The following is a 15,845-nucleotide window of genomic DNA, read 5'->3' as shown; positions in this document are numbered from 1 at the left end:
GTTTCCGGACTATAAGTTGCAATAAGTCAATATTGTTTGTTATTTTCACACATGCCGCCGCATTTCATACTCCAGTGCAACTTATGTATGTTTTTTTCTTCTCTATTATGCATTTTTTGGCTGGTGCGACTTATACTCCGGTGCGACTTATAGTTGGGAAAATATGGTATTTACAGGTTAAATCTGTGGAGAGGTGACTACACTAACGACAAGAATGTTTTTGAGCACAAAATGACTTATGTTTAACGTCATGCTGTGGACCATTACGCACAATTTACATTTTTTAGCTTTATACCATGTTATATCTTTGTTCTCTCATTAAAAACATACTGTATTTTCTGGAGTAAAAGTCGCACCAGCCAAAAAATGCGTAATAGAGAAGAAAAAAACATATATAAGTCGCACTGGAGTATGAAATGCGGTTGCAAGTGTGAAAATGACAAATAATATCACATAAGTCGCTCCGGAGTATAAATATATAAGTATAAATATAAGTATAAGTCGCACCCCGGCCAAAACTGTTTGCGACTTATAGTCCGAAAAATATGGTAACTGGTAACCCTTGCCCGAGTTGTATTTTGTGTAATTTGCACTAGTTAAATGAGTCTGAATTGTAAGTCTTTTCCACTCTGAGCATCAAGAAACACTTTAGAATTTCCCTGTTTTGTGACATCAAATGTAGAGATCTGGAGTTCTCTTGTGCTGTTTTTAAGTCCAAAAATCACGAGACTGAATGTTTGTGACGTCAAATCAAGCTAATCACAACTGCGCGTTTACATTAATATGTCAAGGGTGAATTGGGTATTTTTGTTTCCCTGTGGTGATTCCATTTTCTGCCAGTAGATGGAGTGCCAACACCAAATACTGACGACGGAACATCTGACTGATACAATGACAAACATGGTTTTCAGTAGATTCATTTTTTGAAGTTCTAAAGCTGCGGTGGGCAATTATTTCCCCCCCTGAGGGTCGTATCTGAACCCGGGAAAGCGCTGGAGGGCCGGACTGCAGTCAATGGTGTCACAAATTAGCTTTTCTGTCAAATATATCTATCATTTTATCAACTTTGTGTAATCTTTAGAAAGGACACAAGCGCAGACAGATGTTCCGTAGCAAGACAATAAAAAAATAAAGAATAATCCAGTTGTTAATGTCTGTTCTGAAACATGAGATGCCAAAGCAAAGGTCCTCGGAGTAAGTTTAAAGCCCCGATAACAACGCAAACAATGCATAATATGTTCTCATAAAATCTCCATTCTGACAAAAACTGAAAGATCTAAAATTCCCTTAGGAACTTAATGCAGTAATTAGTCCTTCAAACGTTATCGAGCTGGTTCTTGCCTCGAAGAACGGGACTGTACCTCAGAGGAATCGTCCGCGAGGCTTACCTTCTTTATCGTCTATGGTGAAGTTTGGGTTGGTGGGACTGATACTGAAGACGAACTTGTGTCCCACCAGCGGCTCGTCCGTGTCCACCGCACTGATGGTCTGGATGAGCTAAACGAGAAACGATACGGTTTTAGAAACGCCTACGCTTGGTTTATTTGACTGCAGTAGGAGAGTGTCGTTGCCAGACTTGGGTCCTGACCTGTCCCGCTTTGACGTTCTCACACACAAACGTGTCGTAGGACATGGCGAACTCGGGGGCGTTGTCGTTGACGTCCAAAACCTTTATGAACACCGGCACTCTGGTCGTCTGTCGCGGGTTGTCTGCGGGAAAAACAAAAACGATTTATCCCACGCGTTACGACAAATTCTTCGAAACGTTTTAACCCTTAACCTCGGACTCACTGATTTCGGTGGCCACCACGGAGATGTTGTGCCACTTGGACATCTCTCGGTCCAGATTCTTGAGCGTGGTGATGGTGCCGTTTGTGGAGTCGATGTTGAAGAGTCGCTCCAGGTCTGTGTGTCGGTCGATGGAGTATCTGAGAAAGAGCAGGGTTTTTTTTGTTAATTTTTGACATTATTTATTTTTGATATTATTTATTTTTGATATTATTTATTTTGGACATTTTATTTTGGACATTATTTATGTTTTACATTATTTATGTTTTACATTATTTATTTTTTACATTATTTATTCATTTTATTAATTTTAATTGCATTTATTTTATTGCATTTATATTATTTCATTCTTTTTAATATATTTTATTTGATTTTATTTTCAATTTTATTCATTTTAATTACATTTATTTTATTGCATTTATATTATTTAATTCATTTTAATTTATTTATTTGATTTTATTTTCAATTTTATTTATTTTATTTATTTTATTTATTTTATTTATTTTATTTATTTTATTTATTTTATTTATCTTATTTATCTTATTTATTTTATTTAACCCTGTAGTGGCTTAGCAATGTCAACATGATTTGGTTTATGAAGAACTCAGGTCATACAGTTCTCTTACTGGGAAAGAGCAGGTTTGAGTCTCGTTAAGACGTAAAACTCTTGAGAAACTCGAAACCCGGCCAACCACAAACTAATCCAAACAATAAGCGATGTCATATAATATTTGAATCTCTGTCAAACAAAACTGAACTTTGCCAACGGTTTTGCCGACCAAAGGTTTGGAAGCCGCAGCGTACAACAAATTAAGAAGCATATTAACGCTCCCGAATTAGCCTGCGTGACCCTTTGAGTCTTAAAAGGTCCTTTTCTAATCCCACTGAGTCAATACGGCAGATTTTGGACGGGCTGCATAATTGACTAAATCCCACGGCGACCAATGTTTACCACTGCAAATCCAATGTTTACAGTTCGCCGGCTTCTCCTTTGACAGTTTAATGGGCACGTTCAGTTTAATTAATTTCCCCGTCGCCACAAAATACGTGTAAACGTTGCGAAATCTTGATTGGCAAGTGGATGGAGCGGCGCGTTTAAGCCTCGTCGAGATCGCGAGCAGCCGAAATGAGCCGGGTCTCGAGTGCGCGGCGTCGAGAGCAGGTGGGGGACTGTGCGAAACGGTTCCTCGCGATTAATCACTTTAGAGACGTCTTGGGTACGGCTTAGGCACTTGTGGAGATACTTGCGCTGCGTGTTTGGGTAAATGGGCAGTAATCACGGCGCTGCTCGTGGGAATATGACATTTACAGTCTAGTGTCCTCCAAAGTGTTCAAACGTCCACTCCTTTTTGTCTCCTGCCACACTCGGGACACTCGGCAGGCGGACAATTTGAGGCGAGACGCTTTCATACCGTTGACATTATGCTCTGTTTGGTACTTCAAAATGTACTTTTAACAGTACTAGTAATAATGCTTGCAAAGTGTCTGATCTGGAGGTACGTTTTATTTTATTTACTGTATTTTTCAGAGTATAAGTCGCACTGCTGTATAAGTCGCACCAGCCAAAAAATGCATAATAAAGAAGAAAAAAACGTATATAAGTGGCACTGGAGTATGAAATGCGGTCGCAAGTGTGAAAATAACAAATAATATCACAAATAAGTCGCTCCAGAGTATAATTATATAAGTATAAATATAAGTATAAGTCGCACCCCGGCCAAAACTATGAAAAAAGACTTATACGACGACTTATAGTCCGGAAAATACGGTATATATGCCAGAGTCACAGCAGGGACTCGTTTTATCCTTTAACAATTCTAATAATTTCATCCATTTTGTCCACTGTCTTATAAAAAAATCAATAATATAAAAAATACATTGAATAAAGTCTTTAAATCTATATCATATCTGTTAAATTAGCTTCAGCTTCTCCCAGCAGCAGTTTTACTCCCATTTTATATTCAGCCAAATAACTCTACGCATGATTTGGTGTCAGACTTTCCCATGCACGGAGCCGGTTTTCACTTATAATTAGTGAAAATCTGACGGCAGAAGCCAAAACGAAAGCGGGTCAGCTTCACAAAGAGCCCGGCCAAGTGTTTGTGCTCCAAAGGGTGAAAAGGAACAGCTTCAGTGGCAATTTCAGTCCAGGAACAATCAGCCAGAACGAGGAGACGCATTCGAATTCTATAAATAGCTACAATGTTAGTCCTGGGCGATGTTTTGAGTAACACGTACCAAAAAAACTAAAAACAAACATAATTCAGAACAGTAATTTTTCCAGAGTATAAGTCACACCAGCCCAAAAAATATCTTAATAGAAAAGAAAACGCATTTAATCAGATTAAAACAGATGAGAGAACATGGTGAACAGGTGTACGCATGCTAACGCTAACACCTTCAGCTACATGACGTATGCTAACGCTAACACCTTCAGCTACATGACGTATGCTAACGCTAACACCTTCAGCTACATGTCGTATGCTAACGCTAACACCTTCAGCTACATGACGTATGCTAACGCTAACACCTTCAGCTACATGATGTATGCTAACGCTAACAGCTTCAGCTACATGAGGCACAGACAGAACTGTGGTAAGTGTCTGGTATGTTAATGTAACATGTGAACAGTTATTCAGATAACTATAGCATAAAGAACATGCTAACAAGTTTACCAAAGCATCAGTTTTACCCCAAATCACTAAATCCATTGAATTCTTCTTCCTCTGTGTCACTTCTAAACAACTCCACAAACTCCAGAGGTAGAGGAAGTGCAGATTCTTCTTCTGCGTCGCCTAGAGCGCCCTCTTGTGGTTGCCAGTGTGAAAATAACAAACAATATCACATATAAGTCGCTCTGGAGTATAAGTCGGCCAAAACTATGAAAAAAGACTTATAGCGACTTATAGTCCTGAAAATACGGTAACTGTATTCCGTTAGTCTTTATTTTGGTGATATACTTATGAATGTTACTGTCCTATAATCGAGGAGCACATTAGGGCTGGGAATCACTGGGACCCTCACGATTCAATGCGATACACGGCTCACGATACGATACAAATATCACGATTTTGCGATACATACGATAATCGATATATCGCTCATGACCGTCTACAATATATATCACCATTTTTTTAAAAGAACCCAATACATTTTAACAATTTTAACAACTAGTTTCAGCCCAACATTAACACCTACCAACATAGTCTATGAAACAGACATGTCCAAACTGCAGCCCGGGGGCCAAATGCGGCCCTCTGACTCATTTTTGTTGGCCCTCCGGCTTCCTGCTGTTGGTCCAAGCAACAAAAAGTAGTATTTTTACGCATTGTGATGTTAAACCAACCTAATATTAATGTTCCAAGTCCTATTAAAGGTGTGGAGGCATCGAAACAATATCAAATGCAAATCTTCACTTTAATAAGTAATAATTCGACATTGTCAGGTTGTTTGTGGCCCTCTGCTCAGTATAAGTTTCAAAATGCGGCCCTCGGTGAAAAAAGTTTGGACACCCCTGCTATAAAACGAAGTTCAGTCTTGGTTTGATCCTGGTTCAGTTCTTGCCGGTTCAGGTCTCGTTTTAGTCCTGGCGAAGTCGTTTTTGCTTCGGGCGTGTTCCTAAACCTACAGCCAGACAGCGCTCGTCTCCTCTTCACGATGAACGGTAGAACTCGTCCTCTCCATCACTCACTATCTGCGAGTCTATCCTTTGTTCCCCGTTGTCAGGGTAACGACAAAGGCCTCCCGGGGGCCGCTCTCGTTTGTCATCGTTGTGTTCGGATTCGACGCTCAAAAGTCCCGACTCGAGTGGACAGATCGTGTTTGTAAGATTGTGAGATGAGCTAAAGGTCGAGGGGTCATTTGAGCGCCATGGCGATGTAGCACGGGTCACTTGAGCGCCATGGCGATGTAGCACAGGTCACTTGAGCGCCATGGCGATGTAGCACAGGTCACTTGAGCGCCATGGCGATGTAGCGTGCGGTCGGATCAAACTGTTTACATGAACGTGAAGACAAATCCACTGCCCTACATCTTTTAAGTATAGATTATATGATGTAATGTGTTTTTTGTTTGACACTTTATTGAACTTGGAGCTCCACTTTGTTCAGGATTGTGTTTTGAACGTTTGGCTGACTTGTACTTTTCATTGATCCAAATAATTGCCCCTGGTGGGATTAATAAAGTCCCTGCTTTTTCCAGTGGAGATGGATTTAAAGCACAGGTGAGGCAGAGAACGACAGGGTCAGAATGATCCAAAACAAGACTAAAAGGTCAACAGAGGTCCTGCTGCCCTAAAGGGACCTCCAGCTCAGGACAGAGCACATTCTGCCCTCTCAGACCAGGACCAGAGTTTCAAGTCTGACATTAATCTTCTTTAATAATCTTTTTAACGACTTTGGGCTTCTTTATTACGACTTTGGGCTTCTTTAAAACGACTTTAAGCTTCTTTATTATGACTTTAATAATCTTTTTAACGACTATAAGCTTCTTTATAACAAGTTTAATCTTCTTTATAACAAATTTGGGCTTCTTTATAATGACTTTGGGCTTCTTTAAAATGACTTTAAGCTTCTTTATAACGACTTTAATAATCTTTTTAACGACCATAAGCTTCTTTATAACGAGTTTAATCTTCTTTATAACGACTTTGGGCTTCTTTATAATGACTTTGGGCTTCTTTAAAACAACTTAAATCATCTTTATAACGACTATCAGCTTCTTTATAACATCTTTAAGCTTTATTGTAAAGACTAAGTTTCCTTGTAACAACCAAGCTCCTTTATGACTACTTTGGGCATCTCTATAATGACTTTGGGCTTCTCTATAATTACTTTGGGCTTCTCTATAATGACTTTGGGGCTTCTTTATGATGACTTTGGGGCTTCTTTATGATGACTTTGGGGCTTCTTTATGATGACTTTGGGCTTCTCTATATTGACTTTGGGGCTTCTTTATGATGACTTTGGGCTTCTCTATAATGACTTTGGGGCTTCTTTATGACTACTTTGGGCTTCTCTATAATGACTTTGGGGCTTCTTTATGATGACTTTGGGGCTTCTTTATGATGACTTTGGGCTTCTCTATAATGACTTTGGGGCTTCTTTATGATGACTTTGGGCTTCTCTATAATGACTTTGGGGCTTCTTTATGATGACTTTGGCTTTCTCTATAATGACTTAAGGCTTCTTTATGATGACTTTGGGTTTCTCTATAATGACTTTGGGGCTTCTTTATGACTACTTTGGGCTTCTCTATAATGACTTTGGGGCTTCTTTATGATGACTTTGGGGCTTCTTTATGATGACTTTGGGCTTCTCTATAATGACTTTGGGGCTTCTTTATGATGACTTTGGGTTTCTCTATAATGACTTAAGGCTTCTTTATGATGACTTTGGGCTTCTCTATAATGACTTTGGGGCTTCTTTATGATGACTTTGGGCTTATTTTTTGGAACGTCGCATTCAAAACAGTCATGACTTGTGTTTTTTTTTGTCATGAAAGAAGTGCTTTTTAGCCTTTTTTCAGAGCAACAATAGACAGTAATGACTGAAATACAGACCGTAAACATGTATTCTCATTTATCCTCATTAGCACTCGTTCTGCAGCTGCACACAACATTTAACTAGTGACATATTGTTTTATTTTCGTTGTTGCTCTCTGAAAAATCGTCCGACCCTGTCCAGGACCTTCAAATTGAAAATGACTTCCAGACGGCAGTCAAAACTTCTCACTTTCCAAAAAAACGGCGTGCAGATACCGGACTGCGAATGAATCATAATACGGGAGCTCAAAGAACACTTAATAAACAAATAAGAGGGCGACAAACACTCTTGGCACTTCTGCACTCCATCACTCACTATCTCCGGGTCTCGTCTGTTGTCAGAGGAACGACACAGGCCTCCAGCGGCTGCTCGTTTGTCAAAGTCACACCGGATATTTTCTCCTGATTTAAATATGACTCACAATACTCCATTTACTCCAATCCGAGCTGGGGCATTTGTGGGGCCAGAAGTGATTGAGCAAGTGAGTCACTTTCACCTTGCGTCTAACCCGTCTTTTGCAAGGACATTTTTTAGATATTTTTTCTTATTGTTATTCAAACTTAATTTCAACATGTAGAAGCAGAGGAGGTCAAACCAGCAGCTAAAGCGTGTGTAGCAAGGGAAATAAGTTGATTAGACGTTGTATAAAGTGCTTGTTTCTGGTGGAGAGATGCCGTTAATGGGACTTCCAGGTTGGAGATGTGACCCTGCTCAAAGTGACAAGTATAATTCCAGATTGTGGCACATTCTAGACAAAAATAACCAATTTTGTAAGCAAAATATCCAATTGGGATTTTTCTGACCGTTGTAATTAAGATAAGTTTTTAGATTCATTCATTTTTGGCTCATTTATCACACAAAAAATTACTATTTGACTTACTAGTATTAGTAGTCTTATGTATTTAATTTATTAGTATTTTAGTAGTCTTATTTATTAGATTTATTGGTACTTTAGTAGTCTTATGTATTTAATTTATTAGTATTTTATTAGTCTTATGTATTTAATTTATTAGTATTTTATTAGTCTTATGGATTTAATTTATTAGTATTTTATTAGTCTAATCATTTGATTTATTAGTATTTAAGTAGTCTTATGTATTTATTTAATTAATTAGTATTTCATTAGTCTTATGTATTTGATTTATTAGTATTTTATTAGTCTTATGTATTTAATGTATTAGTATTTTATTAGTCTTATGTATTTAATGTATTAGTATTTTATTAGTCTTATGTATTTAATTCGTATTTTATTAGTCATGTATTTGATTTATTAGTATTTTATTAGTCTTATGTATTTAATGTATTAGTATTTTATTAGTCTTATGTATTTAATTAGTATTTTATTAGTCTTATGTATTTGATTTATTAGTATTTTATTAGTCTTATGTATTTGATTTATTAGTATAGTATTGTATTAGTCTTATGTATTTGATGTATTAGTATTGTATTAGTCTTATGTATTTGATGTATTAGTGTTTTAGTAAAAAGTATGCCTTCCATTGATATTACCATTAATTAACGGCATTTTTAATTGTTTCACGGTGGACTACACTGTGCTTAGTATAAGTTTAACAAATGATGTAATACGAGTGAAGCCTGTCTATTTTGAGCTGTGTTCATTTTGTGGGATTCATTCGTCTCCGTCGCCGTTTCCGTGCTCTTTACGCGCCACATCACTGCGAGGCGCGCGGACGTGCAAATGCGCTGTAACGACAGGGTTTTTGCACTTTCACAATGTTTAATTCGACATGGCCCATTTCAAAGCGTTGCACTGTTTCCAGCACAAACACAGAAGGAAAAGCGTGTCACTTTATGTCTAAAACTTTGAGTCCCTGTGATTATTCTGGGCTTTTCTCGCAGCGACGGTGAAGCGACAGGAAGCGGTTTGTTTCTGTGGCGTTAAATACGAGTCAGCGGCAGCTACGACAACGCTTCATTTCCTTTGTCAAACGTCGCCTCTGCTAAAGCGTCTAAAGTGTTTTTATTAGTACCATATTTCTGACGTTTATGGACGTCAAGATTATCAGGCTAATGGAAAATTGTGATTACTCAATATAATCGTAAGAACCGAAAAATAATGATCGGGACAATTTTTAGAAGCAAAATTTTGTATTTTTAGTTCAATATTCAGCCCAAACTTAAACTAAAATATAGTTAAGATGAATATATTTAGAATTTTGCTAAAAGTTGTCACATAATAGCACATTTTTAAGTTTTATAATTTCACTTTCTGTTTGTAATTGATGACATCACACAAGGAAATTACCCAGAAAACACTGGGAAAAAACTCATGTCACAGTGTTTTTTTTAATTTGACAAATAAATAAATGAGCACCTTTTTTTGTTGAATTCATGTTTAGAGAGTCAAAAAAGTTGTTTTATTTGTGTAAATTCTGCATCAACTTTGACTGGAATGACTGTCCCTGGTGTGATGTCACTTCCTGTAATTTTCTACACATTTTTCAAGGTTTTCTCCACAAATACTTGCTCGATTTGTGTAAAACTATAACATATACGTGCGACAGGTACAAATCCTCCAAATAAAGAAAAAAATTTAGAAAATCGTAAAAACTTTTCAATTTATTTTTGTAACGCCCAAAATCACAACCGCAGTTTCCTCAAGGTGCTACACAAGTCATACGGCACTTTAACTTTATTTTGTCATTCAGGAAGTGACATTTTGTAAAGTCGGTCACAAACAGTAACGTGTCAGACCAAAAGGGTGAGAGAAAACTGAAAGATTTCACTGTTTAGTCTCAATAATTGTTCAATCGCGATGCTTTTTCACACAATAATCGCCACACTAACACGTTATATATACATGAATGTATATGTAGAGTCGCACTACACCAAGTAAAGATAAATGATGAAGTATCCCTGAACTCGTCTGCTCGCCCGACGCCGCGCCGCATTGATGGATTGGGGTTCGCACACGTTTCATTTCTCTGCTGATAAGAGGAAAGCTGCTATTTGCACACTGTGTTGATATTGATTTAGCTGCAGTGTAATTAAGGACAAAACAAAGACGGCTTCCTTTTAACTAAAGTTTAGTTTTTCGAAGGAGATCGGGTTCCTACAAAGTTGTAGAAATGGATGTGGACACATAGAGATAAAAATGTTTGTCTGTGCCATCTGTCAAACGTGTCTACTTATTATCGTTCCTCCTCTGAGTCGGTTCTAACGTCACGATCTTTAAAGTGCCCCCTACAGGTCGGACGGCTCGTTGAACTAACCTGCAGTGAAGTTTTATATATTTTTAAAATTGTGCTAAAAGTGTTCATAACGTTATCAAGATCAAATGTTATAAGATTTCACTTCCTGTTTGTAATGAATGACACCACACAAGGAAATTACCCAGCAAACACTGAGAGAAAACTAATCTAATTGCAATTATATGAGATTGACTTTATTTAGTTTTATTATGTTTAGAATGTCAAAAAAGTTGTTTCTTTGTGTAAATTCTGCATAAACTTTGACTGGAATGAGATTTTTCAACTTTCTCCACAACTTTTCAACTTTTTCTCCACAACTTTTCAACTTTTTCTCCACAAATACCTGCTCAATTGGTGTAAAACTATAATTTATGTGTACAACAGGTAGAAATACACAAAAAAAAGTCAAAATTAGAAAATCGTGAAAACCCGTCATTGTACAAATTTATGACATCACTGCACTATGACATCACCGCACTTTATGACATCACTGCGCTTTATGACATCACTGCGCTTTATGACATCACAAAGATGAGGGTATATAAGCCCGGTACGAGTCCTCAGCACCAAACGTCAAAGAGGGAGAGGAAGATGAAGAAGAGTCTCCCTGGAATAAAGCCGGTTGGTCTCTGACACAACAACTATTCTAGTCACAAAGACATATCATGACCTCATGGGCTTTGTAACACCAAAGCAATGGGAGGAGTACTTTTACGGACTACGACAGAGTCTGAGGACTACGAAACGTCTGAGGAATAAAGTCTGGCGGTAATGCAACACTCGGATGCCAACCGCCATAAAACAACAACAACAACAACAACAACATCAGAGGATCGTCAGCAGTCTGCGTGTACCTGTGAGGTTCACTACAGCTCCTGAGCCCCGCCCACTCTCAGTCCACACAGTCCAGAGTGTCTGCCACTACGAGATGGATGATGTTTGTATGTTTGGCCCTCACGGACCCCGGACCCCCGCGATGAGGACTACTCCAGCGACCGACCCGGATGTGACGTGGATGACGCTGTGGTGAGTTCACGGTGATCACAACTCACCGCCGTCTGAATCGTTTCATAAATGTAAGTATTAATTTGACATATTTTATGTCTTTATGGTGAGTATATTTTAACTTATTTGATATGTTTTATGCCTTTATGGTGAGTATATTTTAACTTATTTGACATGTTTTATGTCTTTATGGTGAGTATATTTTAACTTATTTGACATATTTTACTGTCTCTTTATATAAAGTGTATTTTAACTTATTTGACATATTTTATGTCTTTATGGTGAGTATATTTTAACTTATTTGACATGTTTTATGTCTTTATGGTGAGTATATTTTAACTTATTTGACATGTTTTATGTCTTTATGGTGAGTATATTTTAACTTATTTGATATGTTTTATGCCTTTATGGTGAGTATATTTTAACTTATTTGATATGTTTTATGCCTTTATGGTGAGTATATTTTAACTTATTTGATATGTTTTATGCCTTTATGGTGAGTATATTTTAACTTATTTGACATATTTTATGTCTTTATGGTGAGTATATTTTAACTTATTTGACATGTTTTGTGTCTTTATGGTGAGTATATTTCAACTTATTTGACATATTTTACTGTCTCTTTATATAAAGTATATTTTAACGTATTTGACATATTTTACCATCTCTTCATACAAAGTATATTTTAACATATTTGACATATTTTACCATCTCTTTATATAAAGTATATTTATTTGACATTTTATTAACTTATTTGACATGTTTTATGTCTTTATGGTGAGTATATTTTAACTTATTTGACATGTTTTATGTCTTTATGGTGAGTATATTTTAATGTATTTGACATATTTTACCATCTCTTTATATAAAGTATATAACTTATTTGACATGCTTTATGTCTTTAATGTGAGTATATTTTTCACATGTTTTTTGTCTCTTTCTTCATGTGAAGTTCAGTTTGAACTTACTTGACCGGTTTGTTGTCGGCGTCGGGGTCCCGCGCCGACACGACCCCCACGGCGCTCCCGGCGGCCGTGTCCTCGTGCACCTCGATGACGTAGGGGTTCCTGGTGAAGACGGGCGGCTCGTCCACGTCCTCCACCGTCACCCTCACCGTGGCGTAGTCCTTGAACTGCAGCCCGTGGATGAAGCGCGCGTCCAGGTAAGTGTTCCTCACCTCCACCCGGAACTCGAAGTCACGCTTCGTCTCGTAGTCCAGCCTCTGTAAGGGAAGTTTTGAATTGTGATCATTTCAGTTTAGGTTTTTAGGAATAAAATGTAGCCTATTTTCCAGACTATATGTTGCACCTTCTTTAGCATTGGCCGGGGTGCGACTTATACTCCAGAGCGACTTATGTATGTTTTTTTCTTCTCTATTACCGTATTTTCCGGACTATAAATCCCACCTTCTTTGGCCGGGGTGCGACTTATACTCCAGAGTGACTTATGTATGTTTTTTTCTTCTCTATTACGGTATTTTCCGGACTATAAATTGCACCAGCCAAAAATTGCATAATAGAGAATTTAAAAAACATATGTTGTCATGGTAACCGTCTGGTCTGGTGATGTCTTGTCTTGTTTTACTCACGGCGTTTCTGTCTCTGCTCCTCTTCGTTTCCCCCCTCCCTTCTTGTTTCCTCTCTGGTTACCGCCCCCTTGTCTCTCAGCTAATCACAGGCTCTTCACACCTGTGCGTGGGTTCACTGCTGTGTCAGCTTGTTAATCACTGGGTGTGGTATTGTAGGTGTTTGTTTCCTCTGCCTCAGTGTGAGATTGTCAGCATTGCCCTGTTCTGCCCCAGCTAGTGAGCTTCTGATATTTTGATTTTTGACTCTGACTTCTGATTTTTGCCTAACCCTCGTGATTCTGTTTGCTGTTGTTGACCTCTGACCTTCCTGATTATCCTTTCGCCTATACTCTGACAAAGCTGAATCGAACCTGGAACGGATTTTGATTACGCCTCTCGCCTGCTCTCGGACGCCGCTGTTTGAAGGACCCTCTATTGTCGTCACACATTACTAAAAACGTTGTACATTCTCAGTTCTATTTTGTTAAAACCCGTTACAACTATCTCCTGTTTCCAGCTTCCGTAATTGGCTCCGTTCTGCCGTTCATGACATACGTTTAAGTCACACTGGAGTATGAAATGCAGTTGCAAGTGTGAAAAAAAACAAATAATATCACATAAGTCGCTCTGGAGTATAAGTATAAGTTACAGTAGTGTAAGTCGTACCCGGGTCCAAAACTATGAAAAAAGATGTGACTTATAGTCCGGGAAATACGGTACACAACAAAACAATGCTTTAACTTCTGTTTTAAATGAATAGAGCAAAGATATAATTTAATCTGCAGTGGCTTTGGAAAACAAGTGTCGAAAATATTACGAATAAAATACATAAGGTTTATTTTAAAGGTCAATTTGAATAGTATAGACTTAATCACTTGAAATGATTGTGATTTAAATGATGTGCCAGTATGTGATTAGCCATAATCAAAATGCCCTATAATGAGATAATATATTAAACAAACAAAGGATTTGTTCAGTTTTAAGAAAGTGATATTGGATACAAGGGGGAAATATGGCTTTATTACCATTTCTTTGCCTCCGAAGACTCCTTTTTAAGACTAATTCTGAAACTCAGCGTGACTTTCTGTTTTAAAGAACATTGAAACAGGAGCATGTCTTGTGTTGTACTCTTGTTTTATTGAAGTTCTTGTGGTGAAGAGAACTAGGCCAGACAAGTCCGACTGTGACTAAAATTAACATCCTGCTGAAATTTAGATGAGGTTTTCCAGGCTTTTAGTTCAGCAAAGCCACAAAGTTCATCCACTTTCTCCAATCCAGTTTAATCATGTACAAGAACTTTGAGACAATGTGGAGCAAGTTTGAAATATCATATCATGTACTTGTACTAGTGTCAGGACTAAACATGGACCGGCCTCCTGCTGGTGCCAGAGTCAGGACTAAACATGGACCGGCCTCCTGCTGGTGCCAGAGTCAGGACTAAACATGGACCGGCCTCCTGCTGGTGCCAGAGTCAGGACTAAACATGGACCGGCCTCCTGCTGGTGCTAGAGTCAGGACTAAACATGGACCGGCCTCCTGCTGGTGCCAGAGTCAGGACTAAACATGGACCGGCCTCCTGCAGGTGCCAGAGTCAGGACTAAACATGGACCGGCCTCCTGCTGGTGCCAGAGTCAGGACTAAACATGGACCGGCCTCCTGCTGGTGCCAGAGTCAGGACTAAACCTGGACCGGCCTCCTGCAGGTGCCAGAGTCAGGACTAAACATGGACCGGCCTCCTGCAGGTGCCAGAGTCAGGACTAAACATGGACCGGCCTCCTGCTGGTGCCAGAGTCAGGACTAAACATGGACCGGCCTCCTGCTGGTGCCAGAGTCAGGACTAAACATGGACCGGCCTCCTGCTGGTGCCAGAGTCAGGACTAAACATGGACCGGCCTCCTGCTGGTGCCAGAGTCAGGACTAAACATGGACCGGCCTCCTGCTGGTGCCAGAGACAGGACTAAACATGGACCGGCCTCCTGCTGGTGCCAGAGTCAGGACTAAACATGGACCGGCCTCCTGCTGGTGCCAGAGTCAGGACTAAACATGGACCGGCCTCCTGCTGGTGCCAGAGTCAGGACTAAACATGGACCGGCCTCCTGCTGGTGCCAGAGTCAGGACTAAACATGGACCGGCCTCCTGCAGGTGCCAGAGTCAGGACTAAACATGGACCGGCCTCCTGCTGGTGCCAGAGTCAGGACTAAACATGGACCGGCCTCCTGCTGGTGCCAGAGTCAGGACTAAACCTTGACCGGCCTCCTGCAGGTGCCAGAGTCAGGACTAAACATGGACCGGCCTCCTGCAGGTGCCAGAGTCAGGACTAAACATGGACCGGCCTCCTGCTGGTGCCAGAGTCAGGACTAAACATGGACCGGCCTCCTGCTGGTGCCAGAGTCAGGACTAAACATGGACCGGCCTCCTGCTGGTGCCAGAGTCAGGACTAAACATGGACCGGCCTCCTGCTGGTGCCAGAGTCAGGACTAAACATGGACCGGCCTCCTGCTGGTGCCAGAGACAGGACTAAACATGGACCGGCCTCCTGCTGGTGCCAGAGTCAGGACTAAACATGGACCGGCCTCCTGCTGGTGCCAGAGTCAGGACTAAACATGGACCGGCCTCCTGCTGGTGCCAGAGTCAGGACTAAACATGGACCGGCCTCCTGCTGGTGCCAGAGTCAGGACTAAACATGGACCGGCCTCCTGCTGGTGCCAGAGACAGGACTAAACATGGACC

At 39.7% G+C, this 15,845-nt stretch overlaps 1 protein-coding gene across 1 annotated transcript in view; it reads right to left on the bottom strand.

The window, feature by feature from the left end:
- Positions 1-15,845, bottom strand: part of cdh10a (cadherin 10, type 2a (T2-cadherin)) — a 75,749-nt gene that overhangs the window by 12,691 nt on the left and 47,213 nt on the right. The window contains exons 6-9 of the mRNA XM_072450419.1: positions 12,517-12,770; positions 1,792-1,928; positions 1,589-1,710; positions 1,389-1,497 (exon numbers count right to left, since the gene is read on the bottom strand). Coding sequence (XP_072306520.1) covers positions 1,389-1,497; positions 1,589-1,710; positions 1,792-1,928; positions 12,517-12,770 — 622 coding nt within the window. The remainder of the gene's footprint in view (positions 1-1,388; positions 1,498-1,588; positions 1,711-1,791; positions 1,929-12,516; positions 12,771-15,845) is intronic.

The sequence above is a fragment of the Eucyclogobius newberryi genome, unplaced genomic scaffold (assembly GCF_026437365.1).
Source record: "Eucyclogobius newberryi isolate DKJ021-1_F unplaced genomic scaffold, fEucNew1.0.hap1 SCAF_18, whole genome shotgun sequence".
NCBI lineage: Eukaryota > Metazoa > Chordata > Actinopteri > Gobiiformes > Gobiidae > Eucyclogobius > Eucyclogobius newberryi.
The sequence above is the reverse complement of the archived record's forward strand: the minus strand, read 5'-3'. Positions and strand labels throughout refer to the sequence as shown.